The 20,714-nt window shown below is 59.8% G+C and overlaps 1 protein-coding gene across 4 annotated transcripts; it reads left to right on the top strand.

Annotated features, from left to right (window-relative positions):
* Positions 1-1,108: 1,108 nt before the first annotated feature.
* TLE2 (TLE family member 2, transcriptional corepressor) lies at positions 1,109-20,127 on the top strand. 4 transcript variants are annotated; one of them, XM_058537700.1, is made up of 20 exons: positions 1,109-1,354; positions 1,433-1,530; positions 1,900-1,963; positions 2,411-2,455; positions 4,679-4,741; positions 5,612-5,686; positions 5,854-6,037; positions 6,370-6,389; positions 7,663-7,770; positions 8,864-8,908; positions 9,473-9,622; positions 11,235-11,373; positions 12,088-12,248; positions 13,204-13,280; positions 13,980-14,229; positions 15,368-15,615; positions 15,756-15,903; positions 17,450-17,600; positions 18,301-18,377; positions 19,830-20,127. In XM_058537700.1, exons 1-20 carry the CDS (start codon positions 1,331-1,333, stop codon positions 19,935-19,937), a joined length of 2,235 nt encoding a protein of 744 aa, XP_058393683.1. In that variant the 5' UTR covers positions 1,109-1,330; the 3' UTR covers positions 19,938-20,127. The 4 variants fall into 4 exon arrangements, with proteins under 4 accessions (XP_058393683.1, XP_058393681.1, XP_058393682.1 ...); XM_058537698.1 differs by having other exon boundaries at positions 1,260-1,354; positions 5,857-6,037; XM_058537699.1 differs by lacking the exon at positions 7,663-7,770 and having other exon boundaries at positions 1,260-1,354.
* The last annotated feature ends 587 nt before the right edge of the window (positions 20,128-20,714 follow it).

Below are 20,714 nucleotides of genomic sequence, written 5' to 3'. Positions count from 1 at the left end.
AAATCTTCCTTTAGACACACAGATAATTCCATCACTGCCAAGCTGTGATCTTGCCTTGTCCCTCGAACCCAGAGAAGGCAGGAGTCTGTCCTCCTTCATCCACCCTTGCATTCCTGGTGCCTGGAAGGCAGTCCATGCTCGAGAAGTAGCCCTTGGCTGGAAACGATGCTCTAAGCTTGAGAAGGGCTTGTGTGCACTTTTGTTCACTCACCCACTGACCCGGGTGCAAACATTAGCATGGGGCAAGGGCTTTTCCCTGTCTTGTTGTTCCCCGCTGAGCCCCAGTGCCTAGAGCAGTGGCTGGGCCATGGTAGGCACTCAAGGGGTGTTTGTTGATTGACTTAATGATCGACTCTGAGGTTTCTTGTATGCAAGATGGGAACAAGGACGTGGTACCTCCGGGGTGAGTGTGAGGGATGCTCGCTGGATGTCTGTAGTGGGAGGAGCCTCTGTCTGATGGCAGAGATTCCCTTCCCGTCCTCGCTGGGACCCCATAGTCTGAGAGGGGAGGCAGCCCCGTCTGCAGGTGGCGGCCACCGGAACACCAGCTCCCATCTCTGGGGCTGACCCAGTGCCAGGCCAAGCCGAGGGCTGTTCCAGTCTCATGCCTTTTAGAAAGAGCGCCTGCCTCTGCCACTTGACAGACGAGAATCCTGGGGGGGCCCGGGCCTGGCTCTGCCTCCCAGCTGGGTCCTCCCGGGGCCTTTGCACACGCTCTTCCTACCCCTGGCAGGCGCCTGGCCAGCCCGCTTCCTCCTCCCCCCGCAGTCTTAGCGCACTTGCCCAGCAAGGCCCCCAAAGCGCCCCCTCCCCACCGGGCTGCCTAGGTATTTGTTTATCTGTTTCTTGTTTTTCTTGGGGAGGGCGGGGGCGGGGCGGGCGGGGCTGGACGCCAGCCTCAGTTTCCCCGCCGGTTCCCCGGCCGAGGGGAGGGCGCGGGGGGCGCGCGGGCCGGTGGGCGGGCCGGGCGGCGGCGCCACCTTAAGGCGGCTCTGCCCGCGGCTCCCGGCCGAGCCCCGCCGGAGGGAGGCGGCTCCGCGCGGGGCCCGCCGCCCGCGCCTCCCCAGCCGGCCGGTCCCGACCCTCCGCGCCCGTCGCGCGCCCCCCGCGCGCCCCCCGCGCGCCCCGCCCGGGAGGGGCCCCGGCCACCCTCCGTCCCCGCCGCCCGCGCGCGCTCTCGGGGGCGCCGGGCACTCCGGGGTCCCCTGCCCCGCGCCCCCTCCTCCTCCTCCTCCTCCTCCTCCGGGCAGCCCCCCGCCTCCAGCCTCGCCGCCCACCCCCACATTGTCCATCCAGCTCGGCGGCGCGGGGGGCTTCCCGGATCGCCAGGATGTACCCCCAGGGAAGGCACCCGGTGAGTGGGGGTCCAGGCTGCGGGGCGGGGGCGGGGGTCCGGGGCGTCCCAGAGCTCAGACCCCGGCGACCCCCCCAGACCCCGCTTCAGTCCGGCCAGCCCTTCAAGTTCTCGATCCTGGAGATCTGCGACCGCATCAAGGAGGAATTCCAGTTTCTTCAGGCTCAGTACCACAGGTGAGGGGGGGCCCGCCCCAGGGGACCCCGGAGTCCGCCTGGGAGCCCCCCGGGAGAGGGCGGGGCCCGCAGGGGAGGGGGGCGGGGCCTCCAGGGTGCAGGAGGAGGGGGCCCCCCGGGGACGAGGGGAGGGAGGGCTTCCAGGTGGAGGCGCAGGTGAGCTTGGAGGGGGTCACTTGGCACTGGGACACTTAGAGCCTGCGAAGGGGTGGGAGGGACTGCGACCAGGAGGTGGGGGTGCGTGTGTGAAAAAGTGGGGAGGGGGAGAGCCAAACCGATCAGTTTGGAAACGGGCCCAGAAGGGGCGTCCGTGGGACTCCAGCTGGGGGGCAGGGGCAATGGGGTCCCAGCATCCTGTCTCCTTCCCAGCCTCAAGCTGGAATGTGAGAAGTTAGCCAGTGAGAAGACGGAAATGCAGCGACATTATGTCATGGTGAGGGGGGGTGATGGTGCCGGGTGGGGGGAGTGGGGAGGGCTGGGCTGTGAGTGAAACACTGGGGTGTGACGCCGGCCTCACTGTGCCTCTGCAGGGTAAGTCCCTGCCCCTCTCTGGGCCTCGCTTTTCCTGTCTGTGAAGTGGGCTGGTTGGGATTCCAGGCTGTCTCCCAGGGCCCTCCGGGCTCTTTAGAACAGGGAGGCAAGGATGTCCCCGCTCCACGGGCATCTCGGCGGGGCCAGGGCCACTGGACACCAGTGACCTGCCCCACCTCCCTGGAGAGAGTGGAGGGGGGCCCTGCATCCTCCTCTGGGCTTTCTCTCCGGGGTCCCACGGGGCTGGGAAGCTGCGGGTCCAGCCGGGGGGCTGTTGGAAGAGCCAGCGTCCCCCAGCGCAGGACTGGACGCGTCGGCCCGTGGACACCCGGCTGGCTTTCTCTTGCAGTACTACGAGATGTCCTACGGACTCAACGTTGAGATGCACAAACAGGTAGGTGGGTGGGGGGTGAGGGTGTTCAGGAGGGAGCGTGGGGGTCTGGAGGCTGTGACACGGCCCCAGCGCTCGGGCGGTCTGCGGCAAAGCAAATCCAGGGCACAGGGGTCTTATCCTGAAATCTCTGGGACCAGGGGGCCAGATTCCAGCCTCGTGAAAGGAAAAAGCGTCTGAGCTTCTGGAGACTCTGTCCAGCCGCGAGGCGAGCGGTGGGCAGGGGCCCACCAAGGAGGGCTCGTAGCAGAGGCCGGCAGCCGGGTCCGGGAGGCTGTGGGGATGCCCTCTGTCCCGGGAGGGGGCCGGCTGGACAGTCTGGGGGGCCCCTTTCAGCCCGGAGAGTCTGACCTTTGGATCCTGAGGGTCTGAGATGGACCCCGAGGTCCTGGGACTGTTTTGAAGGTTCTGAGATTGACCCTAAGGCTCTGAGGCTCTGAGACCCTCCTAAGCTTGTGCGTGTGGTGTCAAGGTTCTGAGATAGACCCAGAGGTTCTGAGATAGACCCGAAGCTTCTGAACTTGAGTCTGGTTGTCCCAGATTAATCCTGAGGTCCTGAGACTGACCTCTGAGGGCTTTTAATGGGATGAGAGGGGCCCCGAGATTCAGAATATCAGAATCAATGAGTAGAGCCTAGTGTCCGGGCTTCCTGGTGGGTGGGAAGAGGAGAGGAGTGGGCTGGGAGTGGGGGTACCTGGGGGTGCCCGCCCCGGGCATGCTTTCCGGGTATGTATGGGCTCCACTGGTTCTGGTGTGGGCCGGAGGGGGCTGTTGGCCTGGAGCGTGGCGTGGTCCCCTGGGTGCGTGAAATAGACCTCCTTATGGGGTGGAGGGCGTGGGGTGGGGCCTGGTTCCTCCCTCCTGGTGGGAACACAGACGCCACCCAGATGCACCCAGCACCCCTGTAATTCAGGCTGACTGTGCACAGCTGGATATGCCTCCCCACCCGCGCAGCCTCCCCTCTGCTCAGCTCTGTGGGACACCCCCCACCTGGACCCTGTCCCGGATGAAACCTACAAGTAAAACCACCCATTTCCCCTTTACTCTCTATCCTTCTGATGCCAAACGTGTGGCTTTTCCCCACACCAACCAATTCTCCAACTCCGACCCCAGCGGGGTGTCCCACAGTTCAGCTCGATTCTGACACACGACCCGGAGTTGGCGCAGACCCCACAGGTCCGGGGCTCGGCCGCACAGGACGGCCCCGCTTCGGACGCCGGTCCCAAGTCCGGGCCTCGTGTCCTTCTGACCAACTGGCTATAAATCCTGGTTCCCACGACCCGCTCTTCGGGTTTGATAATTTGCTAGAACAGCTTACAGAACTCAGGAAAGTTCTTGTTTACTATCACCCATTTATTGTAAGGGCTATAACTTAGGAACTGCCGGATGGAGGAGATGCTCAGAGCAGGGTGTGAGGAAGGGGCTCGGAGCTTCCGTGCCCTCCCTGGGCACCACCCTCCCGGCACCTCCCGTGTTCACCCACCCGGAAGCTCTCCAAACCTAGTATTGTAGGATTTTTGAAATGGAGGCTTCACTGCGTTGGCACGATTGATTAAATCATTGGCCATTGGTGGTTACCTCAATCCCCAGCCCCTCTCCCCTCCTGGAGGTGGAAGGCTGGGGCTGAGAGCTCCAGCCCTCTGATGAACTCAGGTGTGGGGGAAAGGGGGGCTTATTACAAATAGCAAAAGACGCTCCCCTTAGCCCATCACTCAGGAACCCCAGGGGTTTCAGGAGCTCTGTGCCAGGAACTGGGGACAGAGACCAAGTACATGTTTCTCATATCACAACATCACAAGCCTTCCGCAGTGTGGCGCCCGGGCATGTCACCTGGCTGCAGGTAGAGACCGCAGACCAGACCCAGAGAGGGACATGGGCCCAGCCAGGGCTCGAGCCCCCAGGACCCCGGCGGAGGCCCCTCGCCTGGTTTACGATGAACTTGAAGCTTCCCCGTGTCCCGGTCCGGCTGGGCCTCCGCTCTCTGGGACTCTGTCGGGCGTGTCTGGCGGGTGACGTGCCTGCGCTGGGCATCCGCCGGGCACGCAGCCTCCTCGCCAGGCCCTCCGTCGCTCCCTGAGCCCGTGCCTCGCTGGCTCAGTGCCCACTTTGCGCCTGCGGGTGACAGCCCCCCACCCTGAGTTTTGCAGAGGCTCGTTACGCCCTGGAGTCGGGGGGGGCTGTGTTGAGAGGCCCCCCTCCAAGCTCCCTCCGATTGCCTCCCGCCAGGCCGAGATCGTGAAGCGCCTCAGTGGGATCTGTGCTCAGATCATCCCCTTCCTGACCCAGGAGGTGAGTGGGCCTGGTGGGGGCGGCAGGGGAGCTGGCGGAAGATGGGGTTGTGGTGCGGTGGGAAGCTGCAGGCACCGGTCTGGGGGGGAGGACCAGCTGGGGCAGGGGCCGCAGGGATGGAGGGTTCCCTGAGGGTGAGGAGTCAGGGCTCCAAGCCAGCAGTCAGGCTGCCTGGGTCCAAACCCTGGCTGTGTGGCCTTGGGCAAGCTGCCTGCCCTCTCTGTGCCTCTGTCGTCGTGTTTGGACGAGCTAATACATACAAAGTGCCGAGGATGATGCCGGGTGCTTAGTAAACACCCGATAAAAGTTAGACCTTATATGACGCTGAGTGACATGAGGCAGACGCAGAAGGACAGACACTGTGTGATCCCCTCACAGGAGGCCCCTAGAGGAGTCACAGCCACAGAGACAGAAAGTGGATGGTGGGGCCAGGGGCTGGGGGAGGGGAGGGGAGTCAGTGCTTCATGGGGACAGAGTCTCAGTTTGGGGAGATGGAAAGTTCTGGAGACAGAAGGTGGGGAAAGTTGCACAACAGTGTGAGTGTGCTTCATGCCGCTGAGCTGTGCACTTAATGGTTAAAAGAGTAACTCTTATGTTTGTAACCACAAGAATAAAGAAAGATGGAACTATAGTAGATAAAAGCAATAAACAGTGTGAGCACTTTATTGAAACTTAGAAAAACAACGTAGCCCTCATGAGAATGCCCCAAGAGTCTTCCAGCCTCAGGACCTTTGCATCTGCTGAGAGTGGGCACAAGGTGGTCCAGGGTGAGGAGGGCAAAAACCGCAAGAAACGAGGGTCAGAAGACCCTTGGGGGGGGGTGAATGCAGACACACACGTGCCCCGGTGACTCCCCTCCTGTCCCCCCAGCATCAGCAGCAGGTGCTCCAGGCCGTGGAACGTGCCAAGCAGGTGACCGTGGGGGAGCTGAACAGCCTCATCGGGGTGAGTCAACCTGACCCTGCTGTGGGGGGACCCCACCCCCAGGTCCCTGCACCCCATCGGTGCTAAAGCCGGGGTAGTAGGTGGGCAGCTGGCCTGGGCTCTCGAGACCCCGGGGCGCCCCCTCTGCCCGTCCCCGCCGCCCCCGGCCCACCGCTCCTCGTCTCCAGCAGCAGCAGCTCCAGCCGCTGTCCCACCACGCCCCCCCTGTGCCCCTCACCCCTCGCCCGGCCGGGCTGGTGGGCGGCAGTGCCACGGGGCTGCTGGCCCTGTCCGGAGCACTGGCCGCCCAGGCTCAGCTGGCCGCGGCCGCCAAGGAGGACCGGGCAGGCATGGAGGCCGAGGGGTCCAGAGGTGAGTGGGCAGCGCAGGGTGGCACTGGCAGGGGTACGCGGTGGGGCACCAGACTCAGATCTAAGTGTGAGGGGATGAGTGAGGGGGGCTGCGGGGCCGTGGGGGTCAACTTTGCTCCACTGGCTGTGTGTCGTTGGGCGAGCTGCTGCCCCTCTCTGGGCATCTATCTGGATGGTGCGGAGAAGGGATAATCCACTCTTTGCAAGAAGGGAGATTCTGAGCTGGGAAGAGGGCTTTACAAACTGTGGAGGGCGGTACCCTCTGGCACCGTGAGACAAGCAACCCTCATTCTTTTCCTTCTGTCTCTCTTTTCCTCACTTCCACCCCTCCAGTGGAGAGAGCCCCGAGCCGGGTAAGTTGAGGGGCATCCGGGACTTGTGTGACATTTGCTTTGTATCCGCATGTGGCTGAAGCTGCTTGTTCTGAGCTGACGGGGGCCTCGGGCGGAGACCCACATCCCGCTTTCAAACTGTGCCGCCCAGAGCCTTTTGGTGCGGGAGATGCACATAAGGCTCGCATTTTATTTATTTACATCTTTCAATCTTGGAGCTCTTTTTGCAACTGAATAAATGCATGCATGCCCGTGGTAGCATTCCATCCGTCCTTCCCTTCAATACTGTTATCTACCAGAGCGCTGCCGGATAGAAATGTGATGTGAGCCCTGTATGTAATTTTTTAAAAAGTGTTTAATTTTGAAATAATTGTAGACGCACAGGAGGTTGCAAAGAAATGCACAGGGAGGTCCCTGCACCCTTGGCCCAGCTGCCCTCCAAAGATAACATCTTGTGAAACTAAAATACAGTATCCCATGCAGGAAACTGACGTGGGTACCACCCACGGAGCTTATGCAGACTGCACAGTTCTACACAGGTGCATTGTTCCTGACTATGTGCACACGTGCGTGTGCATGTGTGTGCGTGTGTGGTTCTATGCAGTTTCCTCCTGTGTTCGGGCTTGCGTAAACACCACCACAATCTCCAGGCAGTGGTAAATTTTCTAGTAGCCAAGTTACAAACAGTGGAACAGGTGAACTGAATTTCCATAGTCTGTTTTATTTGACACAATGTATCCAAATATTTCAACCCCTCCTCAACCTAAAACATTATTAAGGAGAGAGTTTACGTTCTTTTTCTTGTACTAAGTCTCCAAGGTCCGAATGTGTTTTGCACTTAGAGCTCATCTCAACTTGCAATAGTGCCACCTGGGGACGCTGGGCCATGTCTGGGGACATCTGTGGTTGTCACACTGGGGGAGCTCCTGGCATCACGTGGGTGGGGGCCAGGGATGCTGCTTAACCCCCAGAGCGCCCAGGACAGCCCCACAGAGAATGACCCGGCCCCCACGCCCAGTGCTGAGGGGGAGACCTTGGTGTATAATAGGTGTTTCTGCATTTATCTGTACAGAAATGGGCTCTTTCCTATAGAAATAACAGCGCTCGCTGTGTGCCGGGCACCGCTTCAGCTAAGCGGTCCATAGCTATTACGTCGTGTGTCTTCCCAGCGACCCTAGGAGGTCGGCACTATTATGATCCCCATTTTACAGATGAGGATGCTGAGACAGAGAGAGGTTAAGTGACTTGCCCAGGGTCCTGACCCTTCCTCCCGCCCGGCCCCGTCTCTCTGCAGAGCGCGTCCCCCTCGCCCCCTGAGAGTGTGGCGGAAGAGGAGCAGCCGGGCGGCCCTGGCGGCAACGGGAAGCAGAGGGCCGAGGAGAAGGATCTGTCGGGACCTTATGTGAGTGAGGGGCAAGGGAGGACTGGGGTGGGCACGCCTGGCCTAGACCTGCCCCTGGTCCTGCCCCTCGGAGCCTCCCAGAGCCCAGCTCTGCCCACGACTCTCTCCCTCCAGAGCCTTCCATAGCTCCCTATGGCTCATGGAGCACTGGCCAATCAGCAGAGAGCTTCCTCTGGGGCCTGGCTTAACTCTTTGTTTTCTCTAAGTCTCCAGAACCTCTGGACCACGCATCCATTTTCCCACCACCTGGCTTTTGCTCCGGCTGTTCCCTCCCCCTAGAACCCTTTCCCCCGCCTCTCAGAAACCAGTTTCCCCATCAAGGCACAAAGTGCTCCCTCCTGCAGGAAGCCTTCCCGGACCCCCTCCTTGGGGGCCGGGACCTTGTCTCTCATTGTCAGAGCGATTCCTGCACCTGTCGTTTCAAATTCTGGCGTCCCAGGGGCCAGGCGGAGAGTGAGGCCGGGACGGTGGCCAGCTGGGGGGCATTTGTCTGTCTAGAGGGGCAGCTGGGGCCGTCTGTGGAGGTGGCCTCCGGGCTGCAACCTTTGGTCTTCTCTTGGTTTCCAGCCAAACCAGAGGGCAGCCCAACATGTCAGTGTTTCCCCCGAGGACAATGGGGAGCCATAGAAGGCTGTAGAGCAGATGTGGGCATGGGTCTTAGGAAAATCTCCCTGGGGCAAGCTTGGAGGGCTACCTGGAGGGGACAAGGCTGCAGGCCAGGAGCCCAAGGAGGGGGTAGGTCCGTGCTGGGGCCGTGGGGATGGGCGTTGGGCAGACTGGCGGGCGAGACGGACAATCTTGAGAGGTTGATGGCTCTGTGGGGCTACAGCCAGGAGGGAGGTGCGGACGACTCCTGGTCTCTGGCTCTTCGCCCACTGCACAGAGGAGGAAACTGAGGCCGGGAAGGGCTGGGGGGCGCTCAGATCCCTCTCCATCGTCCTTCTCCATGAGGGACCCACCTTCCTTCTGAACCAAGCAGATGGGCCCAGAATCCTGGCGCCGGCTGGGTGTCTGCTCCCCGTCCCGAGGGGATGTCGGGGGGTGTGGAGGCAGGGGCACGGCCAGGGCGAGCTCTCTCCCCATGTCCCCCCAGGAGAGCGACGAAGACAAGAGCGATTACAACCTGGTGGTGGACGAGGTGAGTCGGGTCCGGCCTCCTCCCCCTCTGGCCCCCGGGACTCGGAGGTCCAGGGACAGGGCAAGCAGTGGGTTTTCCGGAGCGTGGGGTCCCAGAGGGAGCTGGGGCCCTGGTCCCCTCTCTGCGGGATGGTGGGACGGGGATGGCGTGGGGCTGGGGGAGTAGGGGATCCCAGGACCCCTCGGGCCCACCTGCTCTCCATAGCACAGGTGGGGAAACTGAGGCCCAGGGAACACTGGAGATGGCAGCAGAAGTGGCTTCAAGCCCTGGCTCACCGTGTGAATTTGGGGGAGTGACGCTCCCTTCCTCTGCCTCAGTTTCCCCGTCTGTTCAATGGGGGAAAACCAAACCGAGCCCTCGTAGAGTTGTTGCGATGTGTGTTTATGGAGTCGTGTCCTTTCATTGAACTCATTTTACAGATGAGTAAACTGAGGCCCAGGGAAGTCTCATAATCCCCCCAAGGTGGGTCGTAGGTGCCCAGTCTAGAGGTTGGGAGGGGCACAGAGAGGGGCTCTCCTTCCTCACCCGCTTCACCCCCACTCAACGTCACCTCCTTGAACCCAGGACCAACCGTCGGAGCCCCCCAGCCCCGCCACCACCCCCTGTGGAAAGGCACCCATCTGCGTCCCCGCCCGTCGGGAACTTGTGGACAGTCCGGCCTCCTTGGCCTCCAGCCTTGGCTCACCGCTCCCCAGAGCCAAGGAGCTCATCCTGGTAAGGAGTAGGGGAGGCCTTGAAACTCACTTTATTCATCCCGCGGTGGTGGTGGGGGGGGGGGGCCTGGAAACAGATGCCACCACATTGGATGCAGGGTCTAGGAGAAATCAGCCAGGCTGGTGTGGTCCAGCCTTCCCTTCCTGATGATTTTCCCACCTTCCTAAACACCACCTCTCCTTTATTGGGGTCATTTTCCCTAAATCACTCACTCTGTTGCACCTAAACAATTATCAAAAGGCAACTTTGTAAATAAGCTTTGTAGATACGTACATTAAAAGGCAACTCACCATCTTAGAGGGAAACCAATATCTCTTGCAATAAATAGGAAATCCCATGGAAATAAACATGGCGAGACTTTAGAATTGGCATCTCCCAGGCTGACTCCAGCCCTGCAAGTGTTAAGGCCTTTGCGAGGCGTTAGAGACACACCAGCCCCAACCTGAGATGTTGTTCCCGCAAGAGAAGATGATTAATATGGGGACAACTTTCCCATGTTTAATGCCAGGCGCGGGGACCGCCTGAAAGCAGTCCCCTAGGGCATCTGCAATTCGGCTGCGTTTGTCCCTGCCCTCCCCCAGCCCCCCAGATCTCCCCCAGACCCCTGCCCCGCACTTCCCCGGGAGTCTGCGTCAGTTTCTAGGCCTCCCCTCCCAGCAGGTTGCTATGGCAACCGCCAAGGTTGGGGCTCCCATTGATCCCAGTGCCCTCCTCCCACTCCAAGGAGACGGGGAGGGGGAGGGTGGCTCTGTGCTAATGGAGAAGCCCCCGGAAGGACACCCTGCCCCCGCGTTGTCCCCGTCCTCTCCCTCTCGTGGGTGTGCGAGGGTGGCTGTCACAGAACGTGCGATTGTGTAATGGAAAGATGGGAGGCATCTGACATCTGACGAGGATGTGAAGTTTCTTGCAAGGCAAAGGGGGTGATGGCAGAGAGCCCAGAGGACAGAGGCGCCCCTGCATGGAGGTCCGCTTCCCCTCTCCTTGAGTGTCCCCGTGGGGAGGGACGGCTGTGGGGGACACCCCCTCCCTGTGAGGGAAGGAGGGGCCGCCCGGACTAGACACTATTCCTGCATCTGGGAGCCGGCTGTGTGGTCTCCCGGTTCTTGGGCCCATCCCAGAGTTCCCCATTCCTTGTCCCCAAGGGGTCTGACAGCTGCCAACTTTGTTGCCACCATATTTGTGCCCGGCTGTGGGTCCACCTCACACCATCCTGTCTACACGCACATTCCTGGCTGTGTCTCTGCACTGCATACCTTCTCATATGCATGCACAGTTCTCACAAGAGATGTGCGTGTCAGTTCCCTTCGGCGTGCATGCGTGTGTGCCCCCGTGGGCACATGCCACGTGCCATTCCCGCTCAGGTGCCCGCCCGGCATTCCGATGTGTTCACACTCCGTGTCCCCCGTGCCCCGGGGATCAGCTGCGGGCCTGTTCCCCCGGCGCGTGCGCATCTGCAGTCACAGGGTGCACTGCTGAGGGGTGCAGGCCCCCCCAGGAGCCCTGGCCACCCTCAGGTGTCCCTGCTGCCTTCTCCCATCCTCCTCCGGGCCAGATCCTTGGGCTGCAAGACGCCAGGTGCCAGCTGGTGCTCAGCCCTGCCCTTTCTCCCCAGAACGATCTTCCCGCCAGCACTCCCACCTCCAAGTCCTGCGACTCCTCCCCGCCCCAGGACGCGTCCACCCCGGGGCCCAGCTCAGCCAGTCACCTCCGCCAGCTCGCTGCCAAGCCAGCGCCTTCTGTGGACAGTATTGGTGAGCGCCCGCTGGTGCCTGGCGGAGGGGGTCTCCTCCCTGGGGGTTCTGGAGATGGCAGGGGGTTAGGGAGGCAGGAGGTTTGGATTCCAGCCCGGGCACCGGAAAGCCAAGCTTAAGAGTTAGACAGGCTGGGGCATGAGGCCAGCCTTAGATACTCACTGGCTGTGTGACCTTGGGGAAGTGCCTCAAGCTCTCTGAGCCTCAGTTTCCCCCTCGTTAATATAGGGTGACACTGTTCTTCTTTCCTGTCTTATGGTCAGGTTTTCTGCTGGTTCTGGGGTCCCAGAAAGAAATCAGCCCTGGGACTTGCCCTCAAGGAGCTCCCAGATGGCAGGGGAGGAGACTCAGATCCCAATACTCCAGGCTCTGTGTGGTCAGGGCTGGGGTAGAGGGAGGGACCCAAAATGGGCAAGGTTGGAGGCCAGAGGTGGGGTGAGGAGGCTCAAGGATGTTCCTGAGATGTTGTCAGACGTTGGGTCTGGGTTTTGAAGGATGCCTAGGAATTTGGCAATTGGAGAAGGAAAAAGAAAGACCTGTCAGCCAGAGGGAACAACATTTGTAAATGTCTGGAGATAAGACAGGGTATGTGGATGCTGGACCAGAGTGTGGGAGCCCTGAATGACAGGCCAGGGAGTTGGCACCGTGCCCCCAAGACAGTGGAAGGCAGGGTTTAAGGTGTCTGGACACCTGTCTGTTTCTCTTCTCACCCAGGCCTGAGGAGCCCCCTAACTCTGTCCAGTCCCTTCACCACCTCCTTCAGCCTGGGGTCCCACAGCGCTCTTAATGGGGACCTCTCTCTGCCCAGCTCCTACGTCAGTCTCCACCTGTCCCCTCAAGTCAGCGGCTCTGTGGTGTATGGACGCTCCCCCATGGTGAGTCCTTGTGGTGGGAGATGCCAGGAGGTGTCAGCAGGGCCCGGGGCGGGGGGCCGGGAGGAGAAACCAGTCATACAAGGAGAAACAAGGGAATGGGGAAAGGGAGGGGAGTCCTGGGCTTGGCAAGTGTGTGTGGGAAGACGATCTGAGGGTCTCAGTGGCTCCACAAGCTTAACACAGACCAGCACCTGTGACTGGAAAAAGCAACTGTGATTATGCTGCATTAAGAGCAACAGAGAGCCCCAGCCATGGGAGGTGAGGGTCGCATGAAGAGGAGTTGAAGAAATAAGGCATGAGACCCCCGAGCTGGGCTAGCGGGAGCAGACAGGGTCTGCATGGGCCCCCGAGGACAGGACTGGGACAGATGGCTGATAGAGTGCGCCGTCCTGAAGTGGCTCAAGGTGCCTCCAGAGGGAATAAAATGCCTGTCACTGGAGATATCCCTGGCCCCGGGCTGGGTGTGCACTTTCGAGGGCTGTTGTAGAAAAGGAATCAGCCAGTATTTTCTGTAAAGGGCCAGACGGTAAATATTTTTGGGTTTGCAGACCAGCCGGTCTCTGTCACAACTCTCCACTGTGCCTTTATAGCTCAAAAGCCCCCACAGACAACATTTAAACGAATGAGTGTGGCGCTGCGTGCCAATAAAACTTTATTTACAAAAACAAGCAGGGGGCCGTAGTTTGCCGACCCCTGTTCTGAACCTTGGACGGAAGAAGCTTCAGGATCCGTCCACCTCTGGGGCTCTAGGATTCCCTGGACAGAGACCAGCCTCCACTCTCCCATCTGTAGTATGGGTAAAGGAGAGGGCATCTCCGCTTTCCTGGGGGGCGGCTGATAAACAGATTTGGGGGGCCTCTGATAAACAGAGATGGATGTGGCAGATGAGCATGGGAGAGGGCAGACGTGGCTTTGAGTCACCTGCCCTGTGACTCCCCCTTTGGCATCTTGGCAGATGGCATTTGAGTCCCATCCCCATCTCCGCGGGTCGTCCATCTCGTCCTCCCTGCCCAGCATCCCTGGGGGAAAGCCGTGAGTTCCGGGCTGGGGCTCACACTGTGGGGTGGGGGTGGGGGGTCGGGGGGGGGTCCCTGCTGCCTTTCCAGAAAGTCTCTTCTGTAAGGTAATCTAAGAGAGAGAGAGGTATGTGACAAGCCAAGTCGAGACCAGTGGTTCCCAACAGGGGTCGATTGTGCCCCCCAGAAGTCCTTTGGTGATATTTTTGGTTGTCACACCCAGATGCTTCTAGCCTCTAGTGGGTGGAGGCCAGGGATGCTGCTCAACGCCCCCCCCCACCAGTGCCTAGGATGGCCCCCTACAATGACCGGCGCCAAGTATCCGCAGAACTTTCCGCCGTGATGGGAATGTTCTGCACCTACTGCTGTCCAGTCTGATCGCCATCAGCCACGCGTGGCCTTTGAGCCCTTGAAATGTGGCCCACGGAGCAAAAGCCCTGGAAAGTTAGATTTATTTGAATTAACTGGGCAGTGTGGCTGGGGGCCACTGCTGGCCCGCGTGCTCTGGAACTCTCAAGGCATCTTCGTGGACAAATGTGTACGAAGTGCCTGGGGACCAGGCACCAGGCCACGGCCTGGCCCGCGCCTCTTTGTACCACGCTGGCTGTCCCAGGTCACCCCAGATCGTGGGTCCCCTCCCTGACGCGTGGGCCCCTCCTGCCCTGGTGGGGGGTGCGGAGGGCCCGGGCCACCGCCGCGCTGTCGCCCCCGCCAGGGCCTACTCCTTCCACGTGTCTGCGGACGGGCAGATGCAGCCGGTGCCCTTCCCGTCGGACGCGCTGGTGGGCGCGGGCATCCCGCGGCACGCGCGGCAGCTGCACACGCTGGCGCACGGCGAGGTGGTCTGCGCCGTCACCATCAGCGGCTCCACGCAGCACGTCTACACCGGCGGCAAGGGCTGCGTGAAGGTGTGGGACGTGGGCCAGCCCGGCGCCAAGACGCCGGTGGCCCAGCTCGACTGCCTGGTGAGGGCGCGGCCTGGGGGCGGGGCTGGCGGGCCTGGGGCGGGGCTTAGAGGCCAATGGGGTGGAGTTTATAGTCCAACAGGGCGGGGCTTACAGGTCAATTGGGATGGAGCTCATAACCCAAAAGGGGCGTGGCTTATAGGCAAATGGAGGCGGGGCTTGTAGGACAACCAGGGCGGGGCTTACAGGCCAATGGGGTGGGGCTTATAGCCCAATAGGGGCGGGGCTTATAGTACAACCGGGGATGGGGCTTACAAGCCAATGGGGTGGAGTTTGTAGTTTAACAGAGTGGGGCTTACAGGTCAATTGGAGTGGCGTTTATAGCCCAACAGGGGCAGGGCTTATAGGCCGATGGGGTGAGAATATAGGACAACCAGGGGTGGGCTTATAGCCCAATGGGGTGGGAATATAGGACAATCAGGGACGGGGCTTATAGTCCAACAGGGGTGGGGCTTGTAGGCCAATAGGGTGGATTTTATAGGCCAACAGGGGCGGGGCTTATAGGTCAATGGGGGTGGGGCTTGTAGTCCAACAGGGGCGGTGCTTGTGGCCAACCAAGGGCGGGGCTTATAAGTCAAAGGGGGTGGGGCTTGTAGGCTAATAGGGTGGGAGTGTAGGACAATCAGGGGCGGGGCTTATAGTCCACCAGGGGTGGGGCTTGCAGGCCAATGGGGTGGAGTTTATAGGCCAACGGGGCAGGGCTTATAGGTCAAAGGGGGTGGGGCTTATAGACGAGCAGAGGTGGGGCTTATAGGCCAATGGGGTGGGAATATAGGACAACCAGGGGTGGGGCTTATAGGCCAATGAGAGTGGAGCTTTTAGCCCAACAGGGGCGTGGCTTATAGGCCAATGGGGCGTAGTTTGTAGGCCAATGGGGTGGAGCTTATAGCCCAACAGGGGCGTGGCTTATAGGCCAATGGGGCGGAGTTTGTAGGCCAATGGGGTGGAGCTTATAGCCCAACAGGGGCGGGACTTATTGGAACAGGGGGCGGGGTTTATAGTCCAATGGGGTGGGGCTTGTTGGATAACAGGGGCGGGGCTTACAGGCCACCGCGGGGTGGGGTGAGGTTTCTCCGGCTGGGCTCCTGGAGGCACAGCTGGGGGCCAAGGCCACACCCTCGCCTCCCTCCCGTCCCAGAACCGGGACAACTACATCCGCTCATGCAAGCTGCTGCCGGACGGCCGGAGTCTGATCGTGGGCGGCGAGGCCAGCACCCTGTCCATTTGGGACCTGGCGGCGCCCACCCCCCGCATCAAGGCCGAGCTGACCTCCTCGGCCCCCGCCTGCTACGCCCTGGCCGTCAGCCCGGACGCCAAGGTCTGCTTCTCCTGCTGCAGCGACGGCAACATCGTGGTCTGGGACCTGCAGAACCAGACCATGGTCAGGTGGGTGGCGGGGCCCTGAGACCTTGGGCGAGCCCCGCCCCCTCCCCTTTTGGGCGGTGGGGGCGGAGGAGTGGCCTGGGGGGACGCTGGAGCAGCGCCACCTCCAGGATGGACGCCTGGGCGCCTGCCTGCCCCCGCAGGCAGTTCCAGGGCCACACAGATGGTGCCAGCTGCATCGACATTTCGGACTACGGCACTCGGCTCTGGACCGGGGGCCTGGACAACACCGTGCGCTGCTGGGACCTGCGGGAGGGCCGCCAGCTGCAGCAGCATGACTTCACCTCCCAGGTGCCCCACGGGGTCTGGGGGAGGGAGACAGAAGCTCCAGGATTCCGGCTCCCTTCTTCTCCCCCGGGGGCCCCCACTTCTGGAAGCCGGGCAGGACCAAGTACTGCTATCCATGTCCCCCTTCAGACAGATCCTCAGACAGATCCACAGGCCTTCCCCTTCATTCTCCAAATACAGTCACGGGGAAACACAAAGGAGCTGATTTATATGAAGCTGTGGGGCTACTAAGACTCTCAGATCATCTTCCTATGTGCTCTTGCCAAGCCATTCCCCCCTTCCTTTATCTCTCCTTGGGTAGCTGGTTTGTTCTCCCAGCGTTTAATCTCTTGACCCTACTGAGAGCTCCCGCCTGCCCCCCCAGGACTCACCATGGGGGAGCCGCAGACCGGGGAGACAGGAAGAGGTTGACGTAAGAGTCGGGCACAGAGAGTTCTCTGCAGAGGGCTCTGTGGGAGTCCAGGCTGAAGGATGTGATACAGGGGTTGGAGAGAACCAGGGGGCTCCTCATGGGTGAGCAGAGTCAAGGCCTAGACCCAGACCTTTCGACTGCCTTGGGGGCAGGGTGTGAGCTGCTTGGCCTGTCATTTAAGGCCTCCACGCTCTAGTCTCATATGCACCACGCCCTGTGACATCTCTAGACCTCCCCACTTATTGTGCCCTCTGGCCGACATGCCTTTCCCTTCCTTTTTCCAATTGGCAAACTCCTGTTCATCCTTCAAAACCCATCTCCAATTTGCCCCCATCCTTGAAGCCTGGAGGGAGCTAGCTCCCAAACTCTTTCTGTTTTACCTTCTCTTCTCTTTAGCTTGAAAATTTCTTTGATGAGGAAATCAGCAGTGTACGTGGATACAGTTGTCCATTGCCTGTCCCCCAAAACTTAGATAAGATGTGTATATATCTGAGGAGCCCATTGTGAATCTCTCCCATCCCACCGGGCCCCCTGTCTTTATACACAAGCACTTCTAGGGGGCCAGGAGAGAACATGTGAAACCTTCCCACCTTCTCTCTGCTGTAAATTTATGGTTCTCTCCACACGTGTCTTCTGGGTCACTAAGACTTCGAGAGGCTTAGGACGGAAGAGGGCCTTATTCCTCTTCCTGCCTCGCTTGGGCTGGGGCACAGAATGATGAGGCCTTTCAAGTCAAAGTAAAAAGAGTTGTGGGCCAGTGGGGAAAGTTCCAGGCTGGGAGTCCCACAGTCTGCTCGTTCAGACTTGCTGTGCGACCATGAGCAGGACGTGGCCTCAGTTTCCCTTAAACCGTCTGCTCAAGGGGCGTGACCGTCCTCGCCCGGCTTCACCCTCCTCCCCTTCTCCCTCCCCGGAGCTGTTGTGCGTTCGGAGCAGATAACAGAAGCGAGGCCCCGGGTTCCGTGTAATTCTGATTCATGTTAATGATGCGACACGCGCTTGCCCGCTGCGTTGTGGGCCCGGGGCCGGCTGCCTCTCGATGATGTGGGGGCTGCAGGGGAGAGCGCTGGATCTCTCCCGTCCCCAGTACCCCCCCGAATGCCCAACGGGTTTTCTGACCTCCCCTCTTCCCCCCAGATTTTTTCCCTGGGCCACTGCCCCAACCAGGACTGGCTAGCCGTGGGCATGGAGAGCAGCAACGTGGAGATCCTGCACGTCCGCAAGCCGGAGAAGTACCAGCTCCACCTCCACGAGAGCTGCGTGCTCTCCCTCAAGTTCGCCTCCTGCGGTGCGTCTGCCGGGCTGCGGCGGGGCCCCGGGGCCCCGAAACACCAGCAAAACCGGCAGAAAACTCCACACGACAGCAGACAGGGCGCCCGGTTACTCTGAATCTTAGATAAACGACACATCATTTGTTGGCGTAAGAGCATCCCAAACAGTGTGTGGGACGTACTTATACTAAAAAACAACTAATTTGTTAGTACAGATGTAGCCCAAATATTGCTTGGGATAGACTTAAGCTAAAGAGGATTTTTTTTAGTATAAATGTATCTCATACTTGAGCATAAGTATAGCCCAAACTTTAGTATAAGTATGTCCCATACTTTAGGAAAAGTATGTCTCAAGTATTGCATGGGCTGTACGTACACTACAAAAAAAAAATAATCATGAAATGCTTGGGACGTGTCTGTACTAAGATGATTTGTGGTTTATCTGAGGTTCAGATGTAACTGGGCACCCCATATTTTAGCTGGCAACCCTCTCCTGGGGCGCCCCCTTCATGAAAGCCAGATGGAGCCCCCAGGGGCCTTGATGTCACCGTCTGGAGAATGGGGGAAGGATGGGGCCTCAGTTCTCTAAGGGGCCTCGTGTCCCCCAAATGAGGGCAGAGGTGCCTGAGGGGAGGAGGCCAGCCCGGCGTGTGCCACGTTGGCCCGCAACCCCGGGGCTTCCTTCCTCCCCTGGACGCTCCGGCTCTCCTCCCCCAGGGCGGTGGTTCGTGAGCACGGGCAAAGACAACCTGCTGAACGCCTGGAGAACGCCGTACGGAGCCAGCATCTTCCAGGTACGTGGCGGTCGGGGCCCCCACCCCAGAGGGGCGCCCTGTGCCCAGGGGCCTGAGTCCTGCACTGCTGTTAACAGAGGAGCCTCCCCGGGTCCTCCAAGCCACCCCCCCACCCCCCCCAGACAGGAGCTACTAAAGCAGGGTCGGCACACTTAACGCCGCCACATCTGTACACAGCCTGTTTTTGTTTAAATTGCGGTAAAATACGTATAAACATAAAATTCACCATCTTACCATTTTAAGTGCACAGCTCAGCAGCATTAAGCACATTCACACTGTTGTGCAACCATCCCCTCCATTCGTCTCCAGAACTTCCTCATCCTCCCAAACTGAGACTCTGTCCCCATGAAACACTGACTCCCCTCCCCTCCCCCAGCCCCTGGCCCCACCATCCACTTTCTGTCTCTGTGGCTGTGACTCCTCTAGGGGCCTCCTGTGAGGGGACCACACAGTGTCTGTCCTTCTGTGTCTGCCTCATGTCACTGAGTGTCATGTCCTCAAGGTCCATCCACGCTGGAGCAGGTGTCAGAATCTCCTTCCTTTTCATGGCTGAGTAATATTCCAGTGTGTGGATGGACACATTGTGTTTATCCATCATCCGTCCTTGGACACTTGGGGTGTTTCCACCTCTTGGCTACTGTGAATCATGCTGCCATGAGCATCTGTGTACAAGTTTTTGTGTGGACACACATTTTCATTTCTCCCGGGCAGATATCTCAGACTGGAATTGCTGATAACCGTTAATCTTTGGAGGACCTACCAGACTGTTTTGCAAATTTTCCTTTCCCACCAGCAATGTGTGAGGGTTCAAAATTCTCCCCATCCTCACCAATCCTTGTTATGGTGTCTTTTATATTATAGCCATCCTGGTGGGTGTGGAACATTTTTACATTTCTAAAGAGTTGTTAAAAAAAAAAAAGGAAAGGGGCAGTATGTGACCTAGATTTATTTGGTTTCTGGACTTATTGGCCAGATTTTGGACTTTAGGCAAAGCCTAAAAATTTACCATCAGCCTTTACAGGAACAGTTGGCCGAGCCTGGGCGTAGCTCATCGTGCTGTGAGCCTCGGCCCTCTGCTGTGCTGTGTGGCCTCGTGCCGGGTGCTCACCCTCTCTGAGCTTCCCAGGAAAGGGCAGCGCTTCAGGTCCATCTCTCTTGGTGTCCAGAGAACGGAGGTCCCGCCCTTTCCAGGAGCATCATCATCTTTCTAGAAACGCTTAGCTTCAAAGAACCTTTCTCTGGAAAACACGTCGCCCTCCTTTCTCTGCTGAGTCCTGGCTCCCCACTCGGTGCCCCCATCCTGAGTCCTGTCCCTGCCCAGCCTCGACCATAGACCTGTCCCTGGGGGCAGGTGGCGGCCCAATGGACCCGCCTCCTCCCTCTGAACGTGGTGCAGCATCGGCGGCCCCTCACCTCTCCCTGTCTCCCCCTCCCCTCTGTCCCCGTCCACAGTCCAAGGAGTCGTCCTCGGTGCTGAGCTGCGACATCTCCGGGAACAACAAGTACATCGTGACGGGCTCGGGGGACAAGAAGGCCACCGTGTACGAGGTGGTCTACTAAGACCCCTCCTCCTGCCCCCCTGGCCCAACCCCTGGGGGCGGGGCGTCTGGGACAGAGACCCCATCACCCCCACCAAGTGGTACCTGGGAGCCCGAAGTCCTGCCTGCCCTCTGGCTGCCCCCACATCCTCCTGCTGGGTGTGGGGCTGGCCGGGCAGGAGGCCTTTGGGGAAATAAACGTATTTATCACACCTGCCTTTCCATCCTGGTCTCGGGCCGGGGGACTGGGGACTGCTGCTTTCCTCGGGCACTGTCACTGCGGGAAGGCCGCTTTCTGGCTGTGTGACTGTGAGTGAGTGGCTTTCCCGCCTCTTTTTCCTTCATCTGGACGAGACAATTCCTTCCGCGTGAAGTACTGTGGAGTCCGCCTCGAGAAACGGGCGTTGTATTGGGCAGTGTGGCTTAAGTTGTGCTGGGTAACAAACAGCCCCAGACCTCAGGGCTGAACACACAGAGGCTTCTTCCTCATGCCCACGGGGCATGCAAGGCTCCCCGCCAGACACTCGGGGCTCAGGATGGTAGAGGTTTCGCCCCCTCAATATGTCGCTTCAGGATTCATCGGAGCAGGGGAGATGAGCCGCACGTGGCTGTTAAATCCCTGGTCCCAAAGTGTCACGTATCTGTTTTACTGTCATCCCAAGACACACGTACCGAGGGTTGGGGAATATAGGGGAGCACGTAGCCATTTGGGGTGTCTCCTGTTCCCGTCGAGACCTGGAGATAATTCCTAAGAGCCTGGCGTGTGATTCATGGCCTCACTGTAAGGAGCTGTGCAAGT

The sequence above is a fragment of the Diceros bicornis genome, unplaced genomic scaffold (assembly GCF_020826845.1).
Source record: "Diceros bicornis minor isolate mBicDic1 unplaced genomic scaffold, mDicBic1.mat.cur scaffold_67_ctg1, whole genome shotgun sequence".
NCBI lineage: Eukaryota > Metazoa > Chordata > Mammalia > Perissodactyla > Rhinocerotidae > Diceros > Diceros bicornis.
This window is presented reverse-complemented; position numbering and strand designations above follow the sequence as displayed.